The 24,099-nt window shown below is 39.9% G+C and overlaps 1 protein-coding gene across 1 annotated transcript in view; it reads left to right on the forward strand.

Annotated features, from left to right (window-relative positions):
- The first annotated feature begins 6,644 nt into the window (after positions 1-6,644).
- ARHGAP28 (Rho GTPase activating protein 28) overlaps positions 6,645-24,099 on the forward strand; it is a 195,088-nt gene continuing 177,633 nt past the window's right edge. The window contains exon 1 of the mRNA XM_029922266.1: positions 6,645-6,766. Within this exon, the coding sequence (XP_029778126.1) occupies positions 6,645-6,766 (122 nt within the window). The remainder of the gene's footprint in view (positions 6,767-24,099) is intronic.

The raw sequence follows: 24,099 nt of genomic DNA on the forward strand, positions 1-24,099 counted from the left end.
TCTGTGCTGTTAGTGCAGAACCCAATTCAGATCCTTTGTCTTAGTCTCTGTCTCTCAAAAATAAAATAAACAGTAAAAAAAAATTTTTATAATTCTAATAGGGATCTGAACAAATTTTTCAAATTCATTGAAAGATTTAGTATAATCTTAGACAAGGGCAGTTTGAAAAGGAAAATTTTAATGCAATTTTTTATAAGTCTGATGCAAATTTTTTTAAGTTTATTGATTTTAAGAGACAGAACGCTCGTGCCTGTGCATGAGCGCACATGAGCGCACAAGTGGGGGAGGGGCAGAGAGAGAAAGGAGAGAGAAAGTCCCAAGCAGCCTCATCCCCCCGAACTACGTGGGGCCCCATTTCACAGCTCCGCGTGAGAGCAGGACCTGAGCCAAAATCAAGAGTCAGATGCTTAACAACGGAGCCACCTAATCGCCTTGACCCAGTCTTTCTAGAGAATGTTGGGGAAGTGGGAATGCATGTAAAGTGGAGTTTTGACAGAATTAACATGTTCCCCTAGGTAGGAGAGAACTGTGCCCTCATTTCCTGTAAGATAGGACTGGTGACTGTGTCACTTCAAGCCCGCTTGGAGCCCGGCGGCCACAAAGACTGATGCGGCCGCAGCTGTTTTCCTGTTCTGGTAGTGAGAGATTGTTCCAGCAGCAGCTTTGCCAGATAAGCAGCCCAGGCCACAGGAGGCACTTTTCTTTTGTCCACATTAAGGTTTTGCATAAGTGCTCTGTTTTCTTGCCTTTCCTGGTAGGATTGAATATGTTGGAATATCACCATACTTCCTAATACTTACTGTAGTACCACTTACAGCCAAGGGCCAGGGTTGATGAGGCTTAAATCATCATGTAAGTCGAATCTGACTCATCTTTCAGTAAATGCCTTCGGAATTTCTAAGATCAGGTTGTTTACTCTTGACCGTTGAACTCTAGTGATGCTTCTAGAAGGGCTGAGGTGGATGACAGGTAACAGGACATAGTAAAAAAGAGAAGGGAACCAACATCTCTTGAACATTTAAGATTGTTTAGCATTATGATTGTGTTTTAAAGATGCTCCCTCATTTTATCTTCCCATCAGCTGTAGAGGAGATTCCCTACTTTTCAGTTAGAAAATTGAAATAGAAATTAAAGTAATACAAATTCATAATTCCAAGTAACTGTCTGACTCTCTGTGGTCTACCACTCTGCGTCCTCTGTTTCTTTGGAAATGCAGTGTTGGTGCAGCTAGGGTTCCTATATGATAGGATTCTTTAATGTCTTATATATGTGTTTAGACTGACAAATTTACAAGGTAGATTGAAATACTGAATTAACCTTCAACACATTCCAAAACCAGTTAATGAACTGTTCTTATATATAAAGAAATTGTGAACTGCCTTACTATTGTGCATTGAAAATACGTGTAATTCCTTCTTCATTTATTATAACTGTTTTCATCGTTATTATATGTTAGTGAGATCTATCCTCCTAAATGCTAACTAGGTTTATGGAAAGCTGCCACAAAGAAATATAAACCCAATGACCCATTTCATTACAATATAAAGGAGGAGTGTATGTTGAATCTCAGCAAACCGTTTTATGAAAGAGAAATAAAATACAAGAGTCTGGATGCAGAGAGCCAGACTCCCTGGGTTTGAATCCCAGGTTTGCCACGTCCTGGCCTGAGTGATCTCGGACAAGTTAATGCAGGCAGTTGCTTTAACTGTAAAATGAAGATGCTAGCAGTAATATTTCTGTCAGAAAGCTGCTGTGAGCATTTCATGAATTGAGGTTCTGATGCCTAGAGTAGAACCAGGCACATGGCAAGTACGCCATAAATGCAGGCTGTTTTCTTCTATGTGTGAAGAAAGGTCTGCAGTTCAGCGATGTGCTCGGGTCCCGTGTTCTGTTGGTGGCAGAGCTGGTGCTGACCCAGATTCTGTTCTCAGTCCAGTGATGGCCGCTGCAGTGAATCAGAGCAATATGCACAGGAAACTGGAATTTTCCCTCTACCATTGTTTTTACTCCAAATGCTGATGCTATTTCTGTGCTCTGAGGCCCACTGTATGGGCAGTCTGTCAACCCAGTTCCCTGATGGACAGTCCATCCCAGGGTCCCTGGTTACTCTGCTGTTGAGCCAACTGTCACAGCCTTGAGCTGTGAACCCCTAGCCCAGTGGTTCCCAGAATGCCAGAAAGGTTAACAGACGCTACCAGGTCCACACTCCCATAATTCCAAAATCCCCAAGTCTCTCTAATCTGTGAGCTTTCTCATGAATCATATGATGGTTCAACTTGTTCAGACCTGAAGTTGTCTAGTGATAAATCACCTGAACTGACAGGAGGCTCGTTTATATTTATTCCTCCTGGTGTGTGTATTTTTATAGTTTATTGCCACATACTAATGTTTTTGCTTATAGGATACTGCCCCCAGATCACAGCAGGGATACTTGTCACTCAGCATCTCGGTGGGAAGAGATGGGGGCACTGGGCACAAGTGAATAAGGAGAGCTTAGTAAAGGGATTGTCTGAGGCTGGGTTGAGAGACAAACAGGAATGGCGCAGGAGGGCCAGAGGAGGATTTACTTGGTGCACCAGGAGTTGTGAGTAAGTACCCTTAGGTCTGAAGGGCCAGACAAAGGTAGATTACTGGAATCCAGAGGGAGCAGCCTAGGAAGAGGCCACTGTCAGCAACTGTGGCCTTGAGGTGAAAGGAGCCAGCTGGTAGCAAATCCAGCAGAGAAGTCTGGAAAATACATGCCCAAGCTGGCTTTTCCTCTTCCCTGCAGGGGTCCTGCTGGTGCCTTTCTTTGGCAACACCCTACCTGAACCCAGAGGCAAGGGGGCTCAGAGGTGCAGACCAGAAGGTGAGCCACTGGGGCCTCCCCAGAGTCATGAGGGTGGCAAGTAGATCTGGAGGGCAAAAGGACAATGTCCTGCACAGCATATTCTATAATATCCAACATGTGCCCTCTACCATCTTTCTGAAACTCAAACACTCTAGAATGTTTGGAGTTATATTTTATTAAGTCAGTAGTATATGCCTACCTTCAACAAATATTAATATGTACAAGTGAAACATTTTTTTCTGTAGCTATTAATCATAGTTTATAGTGCCTTACAGACATATGAGCCATTTAGAATAATTCCTTGGCTACCATGAAAGATCAGAAGCACTGCACTAGAGAGCGCTGGCTCCTTCATTCATTGATTCATATGTTCATTTATTTTACAAATATTCTTTGTTGATTGCCTACTCTGCAAAATCTTTGGGCTCTGGAGTACAAAGTCAAAAATATAACACTAGCCATTCTAGTAGCTTGCAACTTAGTAAAAGACACTACTTTGTTGGCAAATAATAGTGCAGTCCTAGGTTAGTAAATAATTGCATCTCAAAGCTGTTGGAGGCTCTGTTTTGAGAGGGCTTTCTGGACCATATGTGGGCTCCGTGGAAAAAACCAGTATGACCTAGTAGCTCCTTGTGCCATGGGCCCAGTTTTGGCTGAGTATGTTCTAACTCTGTGGCAGAGTGAGATTGTTCTAACAGAAGCAAGAGGGGTGACTTTGAATTAGGAACACCTGAGAACGCTTCAGGACAGTGGGTAGAGGTTTGTTAAGGATTTCTAGATAAGAAAATGACAGGTAAGAGCAAAGGCAAAAATTAAGAGGGCAGGACAGGCTGGTGTGAGAGGGCCACAGGGTCTTAGTAAAAAAGTAATAGATGATCAAAGTAGATTAATGAGCACCTATTTGAAGGAGTTTGGACCTTATTTTGTTGCAAGTGGGTTACAACTGAGGCCTTTTGAGAAAAGGAGGAACTGTGTTTTAGGAGAATCATTCTACCAGCACTTTGAAGAGGAGCGTTTAAGAAGAAAGTGGTTGAAAGTGGCCTACATTGAAGAAAGATGGGCATGATATAGGAACATAGGCAAAAGATGGTGATATAAGAACAAAGACCACAACATCAGGAATAAAAGGAATTGTTGGCAGACATTTTGAGAAAGAAATGACAGATGTGATGTAAGAGATTGGAAGGAGAAGTCCTAGTGACTCCGGGGTATCCAAAATTTGAATGCAGGTACACCTGCCTGGGTGGCTCAGTTGGTTAAGTGTCACACTCTTGGTTTCAGCTCAGATCATGACCTCCTGGTTTCATGTAGACACCCCTGCATCGGGCTCTGTGCTGGCAGCAGGGAGCCTGCTTGGGATTTTCTCCTTCGCTCTCTCAGCCCTTCCTCCATGCATACTGTCTCTGTCTTTCTCAAAATAAGTAAATAAACTTTAAAAATAAAATAAAATAAGGGTGCCTGGGAGGCTCAGTCGGTTAAGCATCATCTGACTTGGGCTCAGGTCATGAATTCGAGGTTCTTGAGCCTGAGCCCTGCATCAGGCTCTGTACTAACAACTCAGAGACTGGAGCCTGTGGGTTCTGTGTCTCCCTAGCTCTCTGCCCCTCCCCTGCTCGCATTCTTTCTTTCTCAAAAATAAATAAACATTAAAAAGAAAATTAAAAAAATAAAATGTGAATGCATAAGAGAGAGGGCTGGGCTATAGAAGCTGGCATGAGGGAGTACCATTGTAGTTTTGGACATCCTGAGGCACTTATGGCCAAAATATTCACAGGGAGATGCCCAGCAAGTATTTAAAGTTCTGAATCTATAGCTCAGAAAAAAAAAATTGCCAAGGAGAAAAATTCCATGTCCAGAAAATGTCCCATTACTGTACTTCCTTATGGTAATTCCAAAATGCAAAAAACTTTACAAATTATATGTTTTTAAAAAGGTTAGTGCCAAACCTTACTTGGTGACAAACTCCTCTGAATAAATGTGAGGCTTTTATAGTTTGAATAAAGTTGAATAAAGAGTGCTGTCCCAAACTATCATAAATGGTACCTGTACAAATTACCCTTTCTAAATAAAACATATTTATAAATTCTGAAACATATCTGGTCCTAAAGTTTTAGATGAAGCATTGTAGCTATGTGGCAACAATTGCATGATGAATTTATTTTACATTTTAAGAAAGTCTTATTTTAGTTTTGATGCATTTGGTATCATATTTGGTAGGCAAACAGATACATCTTTGTATCTGAAGATTTTGAAGAATGCAGCTTTCTTTGTATGTACCTTTTCCATACACTTTTGTTGGATAAATTTTGATTGACAAAATTGGGTTAATAATACTATGCATCCCATAGAACTGTTTAGAGCTAAGGCACAGGATCCAACACATAAAGGGTATTTTAGTCATCCTACCATTTTAATCAAGAACATATTTCTAAGAAGCATTTTATTTTGGGTTTTGTTTCTTTTCTTTTCTGTCCTTTTTTTTTTTTTTTCTTTCCCAACCTCCGGAAGTGTAGTGAAAATCAATGTCCCTCTTCTTGGCACTGTGAAGGAAGTAGCAGAGAGAACCAACCTCTCTTGAGAACCTACCATGTATGTGGTGCTTTTACCCCCATGGAGAGAATATTGTTTTCCTCATTTCCCAGATGCAGAAACTTTCTGAGATGTTAGCAGCGTGACCTAGGTCACCCCTCAGTAAGGGGTAAACTAACTTCCCTTTTCCCTCTGCCTAGCTCCCAGGGGCGTGTGGGAGACAACAGGTAAAACACCCTGTCAGAGTGTGAAAAATGAAGTCATTGTGGGCCTCTGGCATATTTCTGGTCCCCTTTTTAAATTGTTAAAAGCATGTTGTATTTCCGTTGGTGCTATTAGGCTATATAGGTAAAATCATTGAAAATCGTTTCTGATTATGTCCCTTTTTCTCTGCTTCCCTGCCATACCTTTCTCCCCTAAATAAAGACCTCTGGAAAAACCCTGTCTTCAGCCCAGATAATCAAGGCTGATTTTCAGACAAGCTGAAAACAGTATCTTAATCTGATCAGGATTGGGAGGCGGGAAGGGCTATGGGCTGAGGTGGAGTCCGGTTGCAGTGCCATTGGTGAGCCAGGGAGGTTTTCTGCTTGCTGTAAGAGGCGTTACCTGCCCAAAAGGAAATCAAGTTTATTGTAACTTGACCAAGTACACAGCAACGTAATCCGGTTCTTCAATTTTTGATGAGGATGCTTTAACTGAGAGAGTGTCACATTTTCTTCCTCTCTTCCGGAGACCACACGTTGTAGACCTGGCTCCTCTCCTTCTCAGCCCAGGCTCCCAAGGCAAGGTTTCTTTCTCTTACTTCTTGCTGCCAGGCAGGAAATGTTCCTAGCAATGGGATAAGCGTCCCATTTGGGGGGAGAGCTGAGAAAAGGAAAATAAAAAGAAACAAAGCAAGAACAACTGCTAAAGCAGCTAGCCCGAGCCCCGAAGGATCACAGCGGGTTTCCAGTTTCCTGGAAACAGAGATTCCACCCACCCCCAGCCCTGGCCCTAGCCGCCCCCCCCTCCCGTCACCCCTCCCCGCCTCCAGCATTTTCCCCGCCCCCGCCCCCACCCCCACCCCCACCCCCAGCGGGGCTTGTGGGCGTGTCTTTAAGTCCCTGCTAATAGGGCTGCCCCGCGGGCGGGGCCGGCTTCCCGGGGCGCCCCTGACAGCTGCCGGAGCTAGACACTAGGAGCTGCACCGGCCACACCGCCCCGTTGGTGACCGGGCCCGGTGCGCTGGTCCATGCTGGTCCCCGCCTTTGTTCTCGGGCCGGAGCGGGGACATGCACGGCTGACGATGGAAGTGGAGGACTCGGGCGGCGTGGTGTTGACCGCCTACCATTCGTACACTCGTTCTCAGCCGCCCAGCTCCGAGCCGCGCTGTGCGCCCAGGGCCGTCGCCAGCCACCCGGGCAGCAGGTACCCAGAGCTGCTCTGAAGGGAGCAGAGGTTTCCCGGGCTTAGGGCTTTCACCTCCCGGCTGTGTTTTCTGCCGGAGCATAAGAGCACCATCCTTTGATTGTTGTTTCAAGTTTTGGTGGACTAGTTGCGTGAGCCTACTTGCTGTTCTTTGTGTTGTCCTTGATTGCTAGTGGGAAGTGCGAAGAAGTCTCAGCCGACAATGGTTAAAGTCGTTGGCTAGCAGAGGTTAGCAGCTGAGCTGTGTTCTTGATACAACTTGATGATAAATAAGCGTATGCCTCATTTCTTCCAAATTCACCCATTGACATATTGGAGAATATTTTTTTAAAAATCATTGAAAATGAGACGCAAACAGAAAAGGAAAAAGTTTTGAATACATTATCCTAAATCCTCGAATACCATTGAGAGTTTCTTTAGTAACTGCATGCCACCTGAGCTACAGCATAGCTGGAGAGAGTCTTTAAAAAGTCAGTCTGAGTAGACTTCTAAAGACAGTTTTATTTACAGATTTTAAAAACCGTTCGACTGTATAAATAATATTGGTATTATTTTATTATTGCTGATGTTGACCCAAAGCTGTAAATCCAATTATCATTTATTTCTTTTAGGTCAACAGAAGTCTATAACATCTCATTATGTGTATTTTAGATTTAATAAAGCAGGGATCTAGGTTAAATTACTCTGTATCAGTGTTTATCTGTTTGATGCAAGATCAAGGCCAATGTGACTTGCATTAACTAAACAAAAATGTTAGACCCTTAGGAAATTTCTCTGGACAGACAAAAGTGTTATAATAATAAGTGACATGGTTTGATATCCGGCTCCTATTTAGGGCGAGTTTTGCTTGTTAAATATAGCTATGTATTTACTATGGATCCACTGATGAATGGTTTTCTTTACAAGTGGGAAGTATGAGGGTTGATGTGCTTTTTTGCATCAAGTTTATTTTTATTTTCTTTTCTTCATACTTTTATCGTTGGCTATGTGATAATGATTACTTCTGTCTCCTAATGATTTGCGAAGCTTTCAACAGATTGTGATTTTATTTCAAGGAATATCCTTTTGGCTAGTATCCACGAGAGGAACAAACTACATTGGCATGAGATCTGTGTTAGGCTTGACTAACAAAGACAATATTGTTTCTTCCAAAAAGAGCAGGTTGAGTGAAATCTTATTTTTATGTAAAGACAGTAAGAAAATAACATTTTTCTTCCAGCTTTAGGAGCGCAGTGAAGATTTTCAATGATTTTTAAAAAAGCCTGCTTGAAGATACAAACTGCATTTGTCTTTAGGGTGCTTTCTTTTCTTAAACCTTATCCTTGACTCTAATGACCTAGATTATGAGTAACTAACTAGATAGCAGTGAGTTGATGAGAAGCAGGGCCTAGTTTGTGCATTTTTAGATGGTCGTGCTGTAGCCATCCTGTCTGTAACTCCCAGCAGCTGTCTAGGAGCAATAGCCAGATTGTGCCATTTGGGTCTTCCGAAACTACATCCGTTTCCAAAGCAAACTGGAGGAGAAGTTCCATTAACTCAGCATGTGGTCTTGTGGAATGATAATGCATGAGAGCGAGAGTTGTGTGTCAGTTAGTGTTTTGTCATACGGTGGTTGCCAGTTAGATTTATGTTGCTCCAAGTCTTCATTTCTAGTGACCAAGTTCACCTTCTGTATAGGAGTCTTTGTACCACTCTCTGCTACGGGAGATAGTTGACCCCGTCCCCTGCAACTAAATAACGAGAGAATCGCTTAATTCCTTGGTTCCCAGTAACAACAATCAAAAGAAGTTCCTGTATTTACATGGAGCCGGAGGACACCATCAATCATGAGTCTGATAACAGAAATAATCAGGACTGAGTTATTAACCTTTGACTCACTAACTACTGATCAATACTTCCTTTCAAGCCAAGGAGCAAGATCGTATTGCTCTTCTTATGAAGAAAGGACTCTTTCAAGAATATGCTTTCCTTTAAATTGCTTACATATGTGTAACATATTTGTGGAGGAGTGACCAGCACGGCACTAGGAAGCATGGACTATTGTGTCCTCATTCCTGAGCTCCGAGTAGCAACAGTTCAACTCAAAGCAAACCATCTTCCCATTTTCCAAGCCTCCACTCTATCTGACTTTATGTGCTTTTGATTTTGGGGGCCCTATTTTTCCCTACTAGAATATAATCTCAATCTCTCTCTTTCTGTGTCTCACTCTTCATTATTGTCTTTGTTCACCATTGTAGTCCAAGTGCCTAGAGCAGCGTCTGCTTTATTGTGGTAGCTCAGTAAAGATGTGTTGAATAAATTAATGAATTCCTACCAAGATTATAAAATGGCCAAGATAAAATGGCAGGATTTTAAATAACAGAAGTACCTCTGCACTTACTATGTGCCAGCCACACCTTATGCTTTTGTAATACAAGAGTGGGTAAGACAAAGTCCCTGCCTTGAGAATGTGGCCCTTTAGCCTTCAGACCAGTAGGATTATTTAAAAAAAAAGCTTGGAATAGTGGCAACACTTTGAAGTCAAGGGGCTTCAGATATAAATCTGGACTGCCAGCTTCTCCTTAAAAATAATAATAAAAAAAAAAAGGATCCAGTGACTCAGGCCTCTGCTGCCACGTGCCAGCACTGGCTGGAGCTGAGTAATGGCTGCTCCGTGACGTGCCTCCCCTTGTGTCTCTGCAGCCCAGGGGCCAGGTGGCCACGGCACTTTCCGCAGAGACTACCCATTTTAGTTTATTACAATAAGTAGCCAGAAGAAAGTGTACTTGCCAGTTACTCAGACTTGGGCTTGGGCTCCTGGACCCCATGCACATCTATGGCATTTATTACCATGTGGCCTTGGGTACCTTGCTACAGCTGCTTAGATTGGTCTCCAATACCAATGAAGCATCTAATAATTGGTAGTTGTATTATTGTTACCACTTTTCTTTTAAAGTTTATTTATTTATTGGGATGTCTGGGTGGCTCAGTCAGTTAAGCATCTGACTTTGGCTCAGGTCATGAGCTCATGGCTCCTGAATTCCGGCCCCTTGTCAGGCTCTGCTGTCAGCAGAGCCTGCTTCGAATGTTCTGTCTCCCTCTCTCTGTGCGAGCTCTCTCTCTCAAAAATAAACATTAAAAAAAAGTCTCATAAGAAAAATAAAATTTATGTATTTTGAGAGAGAGAGTGTGCAAGTGGGAGAGGAGCAGAGAGAGGGAGACAGAGAATCCCAAGCAGCCTCCTTGCTGTCAGCATAGAGCCTGACTTGGGGCTCGATCCCACAAACCCCAAAGTCATGACCTGAGCATGAGCCAAGATCAAGAGTCCTGTTCTCAACCTAACAGAGCCACCTAGGCACCCCTAGTGTTACCTCTTTAAATCACAGTTGTTGTTGATGTAAAGAGGAGAGTAAAACATTTTTGGTACCTATCCCCAAAATTTATTCATGGACAAAAAGACTCAAGTACTAAGTATTTGTTGTGAGGAGGGAAGGTAATTCCTTATTTCACATTCTATCTTTACATTCCATTTGTAAATGATGAAAGAGAATGGAGGATTGTAGATTCTTAGTTCTGTTAAATGATTGTCTTTATAGTCGTGGGACTTTTAAAGAGGTTATGCTTATAGACTTTTATTCAGAATCCAGAGTGAAAATACTAATATACATAGAAAGTAATTTCACTTGCAGAATGAAAGGTAGCTGAAGATAAAGCTGGCTAGCTTGTTTTTCAGAGGTTTCCAAGTTATTTATAGGAAATATATGTAATATTTTTTTGGTGAGTATATAGTATAAAATGGCCTTGAGTATTTCCGACGTTCATTTTGTTGTACCATAACTCCCTGAGAGAGAAATAAATAGAAGAGGAAGAGAACCAGCTCTTCCTCAAAAACAAATAAAGAAGCTAACCAAGGTTATCCTAGGAATTCTAATTCTGCAGCAATGTTAAAATTTTTATAAAGGGGATATTGTTTTGTAATATCATAACTATGCATAGTCATAGGAATGATTTGATTAAAATGGAATTAATGATGATTAGAAAATAACTATTGTACTTTGTGGAAAAAAACCTAAATTTAGCATCTCTTAGCGCCATCTTTATTGGTATGATGGAAATTAATTAAAAGTTATTTCAAGGTGCAAACTCTTGTTCAATTAAGTACTTATATAGGTCCGTATGAGCTTCTGGACATATACACAGGTACACTAAAATCTGGGGCAGAAACTCATTTTTGAATCTTTTTCTAGGGGATTCAGAAATAGTCCTCGAAATAGGATTCTTATGAGAGGATTAAGATATTTATGGGTTATTTTTTATGTTATGGTTAAAACCAGAGTTGGTGTCTCTGGTTTCTTTTTATACTGGGGCCCCTGCTGAGCGTAGGTGCCTCTATGTGTGGAGCTGGTGGAAAACATCTGGCACAGTTCCTTTGATCATGTCACTTGGCTAAACATTTGGCCAGTTGCTCTGTCCATTTTTAACCTGCTCACTTCTCCCTGATCATTAATCCTTAATGTATCCACAAAAACTCTGGGAACGCGGGTGCTATAGAATCACATTTGTGAGGATAAAGGTAACTTTTCTTAACTTTCTGGTTTGATATAGACTTCTGAAAAACTTGCCACAGTAGTACAGTGTGTTTCATGTAACTTTCACTGAGTTTCTCCTAATGTGACCATTGTGCATAACCCTAGTCTGATGTTCAAATCTGAAAAATTAACACAGGTGCATATTGTTGACTGTGGACTTTATCTTGATTTCATCACTTTTTCTGCTAAAATTAGAATTTTTCTGTTGTAAAATTGAACTTGGGATCCCACATTGAATTTCATTTTGCCTCCCAAACCTCCAATCTCTGACAGTCTGTCCTAATGTTTTATGACCTTGGCACTTCTGGAGTACTGATTGTTTTGTAGGAAGTTCTTTAATTTGGATTGGTGTGATGTCTTCTCATGGTAAGATAGAAATTGTGCATTTTGGGTAAGAATTCCATAGGATGATGTTGGGCCTTTCTTAAATGCACTATATTTAGAGGGGACATGATGGTGTTCTATCTCACTGATGTTGATGTTGGCTCTGATCACCTGGTTAAAATGGTGTCTGCTGAGTTTCTTTACTGGTGAATTACTGTTTCCCCTATATAATTAATAAGTAACTTGGGGGAGATGTTTTGTGATTATGAAGTATTTCCTGTTTTCTTCTCAAACTTACCTCTACTGATTTTTTTTCTCAATTCTTCAACATTGATATATTTTATATACTATAAAATTCACATTCAGTATTCTGTCTTATTTTATTGTTTTATCACCCTTTCCTTAAAAAATCAACCAAATATAAAAAATGGTTTAATATCATCTGGTCTGAGATTATAAATCCTATTCCCTAATTTTCAAAGTTCCATGATTTTTTGGAAGCAAAATTTTATTTATAGTCAGGAGAAAAATAATCCAAAGGCTACTAAATTAAATTAAGAGAGGGTAGTTGTTAAATCCCACTTTGCCTGGAGAGTATCACTGAGGCCATCTATTTTTTTAGAACTATGTCTGTATCTATTGGTAAATATTTTTCCTTTACCAGTGTCCTTAAGATGTTACTTGAGCCTTTGCAAATGTATTGTAACTAAAGTAAACATTTAATTTACGTATAATAAAAATTTCTTCTCATTCCACTCATACCAAATTATTTCATTTCTGACATAATTCCTATTCTCTGTTTTCTCAATCTGTGGTCTCTAGATAGCATCAGTTCCAGCAAAAATTAAAAGCTAAGTGTTATGGAGCAAAGCAGAGGAAGACAATAAAATGTTTCTCAGAAGAAAATTTCAGAAATAAGGTTATCCATTTAAGTGATAGATTTTGTTGTAAGCCTCTTTGGATGGAACTATAAGGTCATGCATATGCATACCCCTAACTAGGGCAGAAATGAACCTTTTCTTAATGAATGACTGTCATCATTAAAGACAGTATAATTTACAGTGTTCTATGTAGTCACGGCACCCTGTTGGGATGTGAAAGTTTACATGCATTCATAGTAAATAGCCTATGTTGGTTTATTGTTTTAGGTCTTCTGCAATTTAAATATTATTTTTTGTCATTATTTCTCAAGGCAGCCTTGTAACCCTTTAGTCATACTTCTGTTCTTTTTAGTGTTGTTGTTTTTACATGCTTTATGCTTTACTTCTCATTGGATAATCAGGGCTGAGAGAACTATGTAAAGAAAATGCTATTCAGAGGACCAGAACATGTATTCTAACATTAAGACTTTGATAGCATTTATTTCAGTTTCTGTAGTGTTTCTTGGTTTGCTTGTTTCCTTTCAGTCTTGGTGTGTTCTAGTGACTGGAGTTAGCAAGTTTTGTGCAATGTGTCATTCTTCGTGGAATCTCACATGCCCATTTCTTTGTGATTACTAGGGGATAAACTTCAGAACAAATTAATAAGGCATCCATCTGCTGTATTCTCTAAAATGGAAGCTAAAGAAAGTAGTAGATTGTTTCACTACATATTCATCTTAAATATCTGGGGTTTATGACATATTTTTTCAGTATCAAATGTGTTTTATCACTCTTCAATAAATGAATTTATAGACAAAACTGTTCCTTTGGCAGACATTATGTGCTCAATGATTCCAGGGGTGGGAGAACATACACTAAGTATCACTCAGAGAACCAGCTGCCTTGTCTCATGTTACTCTTACAAACTCATTAAACCTCTGCATTCCACTTGTGATCCCTCAGACTGACAGATGATGACTGCGCACAGGCACACAATGGAGAGGACAGGAAGCTAAAGACAGAGTAGTGTGCAGAATTTTTTAAATTGTCAAACACTTGAGATTTATTTATACTACTCAAGTAATTCTAAATTGGGGTGCTGATTATCTTATGTATAAGAGAAGTCTTTACATCAATGTTAAATGTTGTGGTTAGCCACAAAGTTTACTTTTGTACATCTGTAATGTATAGAGAAAAGAATCCCTCTAAAGTTTCCTGTTCAGTATTCATTGATGAAAATCAATTTAGAAAACGCCAATGCATTTGCCTTTATACAAAGGTCCATCAGTGTATTTATATTTTCAGATCTGTGGAGAAAGCTGACAGGTGCTTAGAAAAAATGTTGAAAGTACAAAAATGGCATTGGTAATTAATAATATGACATTTGATCTTTTCCCTTGACACTTTTCCCTACTCTCATTACTGCACCTAAAAATTCACACAGTAAAGTGGACATGGCTGTGGTTGGAACTAAACCTATATATAAGTAGCTGGAAATGAAGAGCCAAACAAAAGAGAATAAATGTAGTCAGAGAAGTAAGGACTAAACTTCTCTCTAGCAAATTTCCTTAACAATAGTAGCCAGAGAGTTTTCACCTGTCATAACAGAATGATCATTTGGCAGTTAATCATGTATTGTCCTATGTGTTATTTCTTTTTTTTAAAGGCCTATTTTTATTGAGAACTTACTTAGCTTAACCTATATTATCTCATTTATCTTTACAACAGTCCTGGGATGCGGGAAGAAAGTAAGGCACAGAGAAGTAGCCCAAGGTCACACAGTGAGATAATCATTCTCACCCAGCCCTTCCAAAACCGGTGCTTTTTCCTGTTGTTTAAATCTTGAAATGTCATTTAGTATATTATGGATTTAGTGTTTTCCTGTCTCAGTTTGCTCATGGGTCAGTTGAGAGCAGGGACAGTATTATAATTGTGTCCTCCTTAGAAAATGAGCAACTTACACATAGTAGGTGTTACAAACCAGTTTTGATTTATTCTTTCCTTTTGCAATCATTTTTATTCTGTCTTAATGTAATAAGCATGCAGTGGGTTAAATGTGAATGGATAGAAATAGTTTGAACCATTGTGTTATACTCGAAGCAAGTGCAATGTTAGGAATTTTTTCCATTAATTTAAAAGCTATATTCTTGCCCTTCATGCAATCTTAGGTCACATTTTTTTAAAGTAGATAAGACATGCTGGAGAAGTCATTCAGTTTGACCAAGAAAGTGAGATCTAAGCAATTAGTAACAGGAAGTCTTCCTGTGGCTTTTTTTGGGGGGGGGCGGTGCAGAAATGGGGGAGGGCAGTTTTTAATCTTTTAATTCTTAGGTTGATGTTCTTAGTAGCTCTTAGAACTTCTCATTTTAGTTTTATTAATTGCTTTATTTAACTACTAAGATAGATTTCCATGGTTAAAAATATTTTTTTCACTTCATTCCTTGCAATTTGACTCATAGCATAATTCTTTTTTGTTTCTTTCTCTTTTCAGGGAGAGCTCCAATAAATTATTTTTTTAAATATTTTAAGTTTAGGATAGTTAATATACAGTGTTATGTTAGTTTCACATGTACAGTATAGTGATCCATCACTTCCGTACAACTCCCTAAACTCATCACAAAACGTGCCCTCTTTAATCCCCATCCCCTTTCCACCCAGCCCCCCAGCCACTTCCCCCCTGGTAACCATCAGTTCTCTATAGTTAAGAGTCTGTTTCTTGGTTTCTCTCTCTCTCTCTCTCTCTCTCTCTCTCTCTCTCTTTTTCCTTTGCTTTTTTGTTTGTTTAGTTTCCTAAATTCCACATAAGAGTGAAATTATACGGTATTTGTCTTTCTCTGACTTATTTCACTTAGTATTATACTCGTTACCTCTATACATGTCATTGCAAATGACAAGGTTAAATTATTTTTTATGGCTAAATAATATTCTGTTATATGTATGTACACACACACACACACATCACATCTTCCTTATGCATTCATCTATTGATTGACACTTGGGCTGCTTCCATAATTTGGCTATTGTGAATAATGCCACTGTAAACATAGGGGTGCCTGTGTCCTTTTGAATCAGTGTTTTTATACTTTTTGGGCAAATACCAGTTGTGCAATTACCAGATTTAGGGTAGTTTTATTTTTAACTTTTTGAGGAACATCCATACTGTTTACCACTGTGGCTACACCAAATGCATTCCCACCAACAGTACAAGAGGCTTCCTTTTCCTCCACATCTTTACAAAAAATTGTTTTAAATGTTTATTTAATTTTGAGGGAGGGAGACACAGAGTATGAGCAGGGGAGGATTAGAGAGAGAGGGAGACACAGAATCTGAAGCAGGCTCCAAGCTCTGAGCTGTCAGCACAGAGCCTGATGTGGTGCTTGAACTCACTTGCCGTGAGATCATTACCTAATCTGAAGTTAGATGCCTAACCCACTGAGCCACCCAGGGGCTCTGTCTTTTTCTCTACATCTTTACCAACACTTGTTTGTTATGCCATTTTTTAAAAAGATTTATTTATTTTTAAGAGAGAGAAAGAGAGTGCACAAGGGAAGGGGAAGAGAGAGAGAGAGGTACAGAAGATCTGAAGTGGGCTCCACACTGACGGCAGCAAGCCTGATGCGAGGCCCAAATACATGAACTGTGAGATCATGACTTGAGCCAAATCAGATGCTCACCTGACTGAGCCACCAGGTGCCTGTGTTATATGTTTTATTTTAGCCATTCCGATAGGTGTGAGATAATATCTCATTGTAGTTTTGCTTTGTATTTCCTGGATGGTAATTGATGTTGAAGATCTTTTCATGTGTTTGTTGGCCATCTGGATGTCTTCTTTGGAGAAATGTCTGTTCATGCCTTCAGCCCATTTTTTAATTGGATCATTTGTTTTTTGGGTATTGAGTTGTATCCATTCTTTATATATTTTGGATACCTAACCCTTTACCACATATGTTATTTGCAAATGTCTTCTCCTATTCAGTAGGTTGCCTTTTAGTTTTATTGATTTTTTCCTTTGCTCTACAGAGCTTTTTATTTTGATGTAGTCCCAATAGTTTATTTTTGCTTTTATTTTCTTTTACCTCAGGAGACATATCTAGAAAAATGTTACTACAGCCGATGTCAGAAAAATCACTGCCTGTGTTCTGTTCTAGGAATATCATGCTTCCTCACACTTAGGTCCTTAATCCATTTTGAGTTTATCTTTGTGTATGATTTAAGAAAGTGTTCCAGTTTCATTCTTTTGCATGTAGTGGACCAGCTTTCTTTCTTTAAAAAAAAATTTTTTTTAATGTTTTTAATTTCTTTTTGAGAGACAGAGAGAGACAGAGCAAGCAGAGGAGGGTCAGAGAGAAAGGGAGGTACAAAATCTGAAGCAAGCTCCAGGCTCTGAGCTGTCAGCACAGAGCCCAATGTGGGGCTTGAACCCTCGAACCATGAGATCATGACCTGAGCCGAAGTTGGACGCTCAACCGACTGAGCCACCCAGGCGCCCCTGAACCAGTTTTCCCAACACCATTTGTTGTGTCTTTGGGGTGCCTGGGTGGCTCAGTCGGATAAGCCCCCAACTTCGGCTTGGGTCATGATCTCATGGCTTGTGAGTTTGAGTCCTGCATCAGGCTCTGTGCTGACAGCTCAGAGCCTTGAGCCTACTTTGGTTTCTGTGTCTCCTTTCTCTGTCCCTCCTTGTGCTCTCTCTATCTCAAAAATAAACATTAAAGAAAAAATTTTTATAAAAGATACTTTTTCCCATTGTGTATTCTTTCCTGCGTTGTTGAAGATTAATTGGCCATATAATTGTAGCTTTATTTCCATGTTTCCTACTCTGTTCTGTTGTTGCATGTGTGTGTTTTTGTGCCAGTGCCACACTGTTCTGGTGACTACAGCTTTGTAAAATGACTTGAAGTCCAGAGTTGTGATGCCTCCAGCTTTGCTTTTTCTTTCTCAAGATTGCTTTGGCTATTCAGGGTCTTTTGTGGCTCCATATAAATAGTAGGATTTTTTGTTATAGTTCTGTGAAAAATGGTATAATGTGAGAAATCTTAATGCAAGTTGAGAAACAGAACTCCATGAGAATTAATGGGGCTTTCCTATTTTCTCTCCCAATATTCAGTCAGGTTTTTGCCTTGCCATGATTGGAAACCAACCAAGAGACCAATGCAGTCTTAGGCCATACTTTTCTGAGAATCAGTTTTGTTCTAAATCTTGCTCAAAGATTTAAACACGGTAAGGTAGGTTGTGGCAGTCCAGACCTCTGAGCCACGCCTTGCCTTCTCTAAGTTTGAGCAGAGCTCTTTGCCATCAGTGATCTTGGAGCCATGGATAATGCTGACTTAAATTGTCCTGCAAGGATTCTTGTTTTGAAAATTATTTCAGGGCCCACTGTTGTCTGGACTTAAGTCATCTGGAGAGGAGAGTCGTCAAAGTCAGAATGGCCTCCGGCTCTGTGTACCTGTGTTTATTTCGCAAGGTGTTCATTTTGAAAAACTCAGATTCTTGGGACACCAGAACTACAGAGATTGGACAGTCATTGTAGTTATATGTAAACAAACATGGTCTGGACTTCTCTGCTAACTGCTGTATCTTTAGGAGTGTCTTCTAACTATTCTTAACCAGACAGAAAATTCAGAGGGTGTTACAAATAGCAATGAAGCATCATGAAAGACTCCTCATGAGTAAAGACCACAAGGAACAATCTCTGTGGTACAACAGGGAAGCAAAGTGTGGGAAAGTGTCTTGCTGAGAGCTTCATGAGGAATCATAACTTGTTGAGCCAGACTCTGAATTCATTCTGCTGACCCTGGTCACCCCCTCAGGCCCACAACATGGTCTCCTGTGCTCTGGGAGCTGTCATGTTAACAGTGCGGAAATCATGGCGGTGGGGGAAACATTAAGGGCATAGAAGTAGAGAAAAGGTGGCAACAATTATGAGAATGGCATTTCCTTAGTTTCCTTTCAAACATGGTTACAGCTACCCCTACGTTATCTCACCAAGTTAACGTGGAGAGTCTTGAAAACACACTTGCTGTGGCTTTTCATTGGAATCTTAAAGAAAAACATTTGCTGACCTCAATAGAGTAAGCAATTAAATGGGAAAAGAGCTGACTGTAAGTTTCCGCAGATTTTGTTTTGAAAAACAGAGGATTCCTGGCCCCTGTGATTTTTAACATACCACAACTTAACTTCTCTCCCTTCTCATTTATAAAGCTCAGTGATTACAAGGTCGACCTGGCAACTGTTTTTGTAGTCTTAATTGTGCTTAGTTGCAGAAAGCTCCGTGCTAGAGGACCCCTACCTCTTCTAGTTGCTAGAGGCCTGTAATTGGAAAAACCAGGCCATGCTCTGCCTATTTAAAGCTGTGTCATCCTTTGTGGGGCAATGAGTCAACACCAGCTAAAACAACATGAGTCACTGCTTAGCAGAAGCTGGAGTGAAGCTGATTTCTATTATACCAATCTTAAACAAACATGATACTTATCCAGACTCTAAAATAGTTCTTATTATAGGAATTAAAAGAGATTAACACCAATTTTCTTTAGAGTCCATGGAAGGACTTTTTTCTGTGTCTTAAGAAGGAATTCTTTAAAGTTAACCCAATTTTCACATGGCTTGTTCTCTCTTCTGTTTCTTCCACTCTCCATCACCAACCTGTTCATACCCAATTCAGGTCATTCTTACTCTTTTAAGTTGGATTCAGAGCTATTGAATTAAAATCCATTAAGTCACAGCGGTAATCTTACAACTCCCTATTTCTCGGGAGTGTAAGAGATTGTTTTAAGGATGACCTAGACTGGGGGGAGAGAAATAATTTAGAATGATAATGCCAGTGTTCAAGTAAAGATGATAAAGGGTTGTAGGGATACAGAGGAAAGGGGGTAATGGATTCTGGAGGAGAAACAAGCGATGGAGTTGGTATGATTTGATGATTAAATGCATACTGGAGACCAGGAGAAAATTACTTGGGTTTCTGTTTTGGAGTGTTATTAACCGAAATTGAGAATTCTGGTGGATGAGCAGATTGTAGATGGGAAGATGAGTCTAGCAGGTGAAAATTGAGTTTTATACTAAGTGTCTATGTCCAGCTGGTAGTTGGCTCTACCTGCTGGCAGCTTGGGAGGGAGATCAAGGCTGAAAATTCTGAGCTCTTTATTCATGAGAAAGGTCTGCATTCAGGAGAGAATTAAAACCAGTACTGTGTGCGATCTGGCAGGGGAGAGTAGAGCATAGAGACAGTAGAGGAACAAAGATAGAAACCTGGGGAGCGGTGCCAAATAGGAAAGGGCAGAGCACTGGGAGATGAAGAGCCGAGGCGCATTCTGGAAACCAAGGCATTAGATTTAGAATGAGCAGACAGCCTTATGAGAAGTGGCTAAATGACCAATAATGTTAAAACTGAACTCCCCCTGTCCCCTGGGTTTGTAGGGTGGATTTAATAAAGTTGTAGAGGTGGAAGCCAGTTTGCTGCAGGTTGAAGGGTGAATATGAGGTGAGGAAACAGCAAGTATAACTTACTATAAAAACTTAGCTTATGGGAAGGTGCAGAGAGAGAAAAGACAGACTGAAAGAGGGAGCTTGTAAGACTTACCCCAAAAAAGCTGAAAATTCGGTCAAAGTCAAGAAAGAAACGTAGATTTCTAAAATGCAATACTCAAACACATTTGGTCCTATTTAAAATCCTTTGATAACTTTTTTGCATATAGGGTAAAACTTTAACCCCAGCCCCACAGTAGTAGGTAAGCACTGTTAAGACCAGAACATTCTCTGTTTTTTCAGTGTGGAATTTTTAGCTACCTTCCCCTCCCCCATCCAAGGGCCTGGAGGTCAGTAGAGTCTTAACAAAAGGTTGCTGAGTGAAGGTGGTGGAGGCTGAAATGTTACATGTGATCTGTCCTTCAGTTGGGGAGCTACCAGGGAAGTCTTCTAGAATCTGAGCATCACTTATTTTATGACATCTTCTTCCCTAGCTGCCTCCTCCTCAAATCAAGTTGGGCATGTCCAATTCTGTGCCTTCCCCACCTCATACATTCTTCTGGGTTGCACTTACCCACTACCTAGTAGCAGCCCTTCTGTAGCTGATTTCTCTAAAGGCCAGGAGTTTGTTCTTGTCCAAGGCCGTGTCTTCCTTGTGTCAGCATCCCTGGCCTAATACAGTGCTAAGTACATATATATATATGAACAATTCATTCATAATAATTAATCTCTCAAATATATGATGACATTTTCAGAGTTTGCTATGATTTTTAGAAATCTTGGATTTCTGTTAGGGAATATACCGTTCTGACCTTACATGCTCCCTGCTTTCTCAGAATACACTGAATTAGCCTTTATTCATAGTTTAACACAAACTCACGGCAATATGCTATGAAGTGAAGAATAATGAATAAAAATAAAAAACTGGTGACAGTTGTAAATGAGTATGCTTTGACACAAAAGTCAGAAAAGGATCATGAAGAGAAGTTAAAGAAACCCTCCATTTTAAAGGTTAAATTTTGCTTAAGGGTTATTTTACTCATTAAAACAAGAACTTAATCTCCAATTTTTACAGTAAAGGTGAAGTTGAACAAGCATCTTTTAAGCCTCTGTATACCATGTATTGGGTTCTGGGACTACAAAAATAGTTAATAGTTCATCCATCAATGAGAATAGACCGACTGCTTCCCAGATTATTTCAGCCCCCTCTGAAGTACAGCTCGTTGAAGACAGAAACGTTACCTCTCCCCCTGTACCCCAGCCCAGTGGCCCAGTGTGGACACTTGGTATTTAATGGTGAGAAGAACAATTGAGGAACAGTGTGTGGGGTATTCTGGGAGAACAGAGAATGTGTAACTGCCACTTGGAGGTTAGATTGGTGAGAGAGATAGAGCCATTAAGGAAAGCTCCGGAGGAGTTGTTAGCTAAACAAAGTCTTCAAGAATGAGCATACGCTTCCACTTACACAATAAATAAGTCATAGGGATAAAAAGTTCAGCATAGGGAATATAGTCAATTATATGATAATAATGTTGGATGGCATCAGATGGTGACTACACTTACAGTGGTGTATTTTATAATGTATCAGATTGTCAAATCACTATGTTGTGCACTTGAAACTAATTCAACACTGGATGTCAACTAAGCTTTAATTAAAAAAAAAAAAAAAACAACAACGGATGAGCATAGGTAAGTAGGAGGAATGCAAGCAGGAAGTGCCTTTGGCAGAAGAGCCCGTGGGAGGAAAAGGCATAGCAGTCACTTCCTGGTATCACTGAGGCTGGGTGAGGTGAGTCTCCTCAGGGAGGTAGAGACCACTCCATGCACACTTTGGGTGAAATGATTATGGTCAGATCGAACTCAGCTCACACTTGTTTCTTTATTTGGATAATGAAGGGGTTCCATTGATTAGTTGATCTCTAGGGAGTCTTTGAACACTTAATTCTGTTTTTCTCTCTTAGTAAGTAGGAAATGAAGGTAATTAGATAATCCTAGATGTTTAACCAAAACATGGCTTTGGATCTGTGCTAATTGTATAATAACACCTTTCCTTTTCTTCATTTTGCTTATTTAGTTGATCTCTCAGGTGCCAAAGCCGTCTGTGCAGTAAGCACAAGCTGTTGTCCAGTGTTAGTGGCTTCTGTTACTCGAAGTAGAGTTTCGCTTATTTCCGCCAGCATACCCAAGTTGGTATCGGTGTATCAGTAAGTGTTTGTCTTTCAGCCTTTTTGTGAAAAAGAGAGCCTGTCCAGTAAGCAGAACTGATTTTTCAGATGATCATAAATTGGTAGCCCAGTTAACAGGAATGTTGGATACCACTTAAGGCTGCCACAGCACTTTCTTTTGTCTGTTTGTTAAGGTTTAAAGAGACCATTCATTGATAACTCACTTTTTTAAACCAATATTATATATACTATATTTAATATTTCTATTTATATTGGTACATTAGAATAAATTCAATGCAATTAGAATAAACCAGAGACTTCCAAGAAGTGTGTGAACATGTTGTTGAATATTTTCTCTGTGTGTTTGTATGTGTATGTGTGTGGCTTCACACCCAGCATGGAGCCCACTGCAGGGCTTGAACTCATTACTGAAGAGAATACAGGGTTGGCTTCATTGAAGAAATGGTGTTTGAGTTAGGCATGTGGATATATACTGTGTGATGTGCATAGTGTATGGATGGGGATGTGGTCAAAGAGAGGGTGTAGGAAGGGTCCAGTAATCAGCCTGAAGATACCCAGGATTGGTGAGGGAAGTAGTAGTAGATTCTATCCACACATTTGCAGGATTTTATTTGTGAAATGGGGCTGGCTTAACAAATGAATTATTAAAGAGATACTAATTGTTTTAGCCAAAGCAATGAAAACAAATTAATAAAAAAAGACCTCACTTTGGGAGGCTGTCTTTAACTCTTTATAGATATCATATAATTTTCTGAAGAATTAATTTGGAAAGAATCCAATTTAAATGTAAACTTCTTTTAGAACTCTGTTTCTGTACCCTCCCAGTCAAATACCTGATAGAAACTCGCTTACAAATTGGAGGTAGCCGGCTTAATAATAATCCTAAACATATGCCAGAATCCTAGTGGTTCAAAGTCCCCGTCTTCAGACTTCATATTTAGTCGAGCCAGTAGACAGCTCTTGCCCCCAGTTAGCTTGCCTTGTGGTTGGATGACACAGCGGGGTGTCATGGGTGACAGAGTTTTAGCTGCTTGTGAACAAGAGGGCTACAGGGCAGGCAGAGGGGAAAGACTTAAACTCAACACTAATGAAACCTCAACCCCCGCTGGCATTTCAGTGATTCCATGAAGACCAGAATGTTACTAAGAACAGATTTTGGAGGTCATCTCAAACTTGATCAGCTGCAGTTAAGTCAATGGCTTCTGGGAGTATGGAATGCAACCCTGTCTGTTTTGGGAAAGTGATAAAGAGATTCAGTTGCAGGTTTTCTGCCTTCTTGGAATGATGCTGCCCCTAGAATAGAATTCTCCATATACCCAAGCATGAGTGGACCTGAAATTCAACAAGTATTCAATTAAATGATCCGTTTACTGCAGCACTACCTAATTTGGGGTACTGTTTTCCATTCGGGATATCTTTTTTTTTTTCTGGTATGAGGATGAACTTACTTAAAGCCAAATTATGAATACTTTCGTCAAAATTATTTGATGAACTAGTGAAGTGAGAGAACTTTTCGGAAACTGCACATGTATCGCAAATACTGTCTTTTAATTTGGAATTATTTTCATTACTCAAAGATATTTAAATGAAAGAAAAAGTGATGCATTTTATGTTTTCTTGTTATTTCTGGCTTAGGGACTTGAGTCGTATTTTTAAAAAGAACTATTTTTTTATCAGGTAGTTCTTAGCTTTTTCAAATCCTATAACTCCTTGAGAATCTAATAAAAGGGTTAGGCTCCTGTGAAAAGTACACATATGTATGTTGTACAGATTTGCCTGCATTTGTAGGTGATTCATGAAGCACAGGTTAAGAAGATGTTGGTCAGATTAGTATTTAAAATCTTCCCCGCCCCCCCCCCCCCACCATCCTGGGGATCTTTACATGTATAGCTCTTATGGTCATTTTATAGACCCTGAGAGGGCTGTTTCTC

This window comes from Suricata suricatta, chromosome 14 (genome assembly GCF_006229205.1).
Source record: "Suricata suricatta isolate VVHF042 chromosome 14, meerkat_22Aug2017_6uvM2_HiC, whole genome shotgun sequence".
NCBI classification, from domain to species: Eukaryota; Metazoa; Chordata; class Mammalia; order Carnivora; family Herpestidae; genus Suricata; species Suricata suricatta.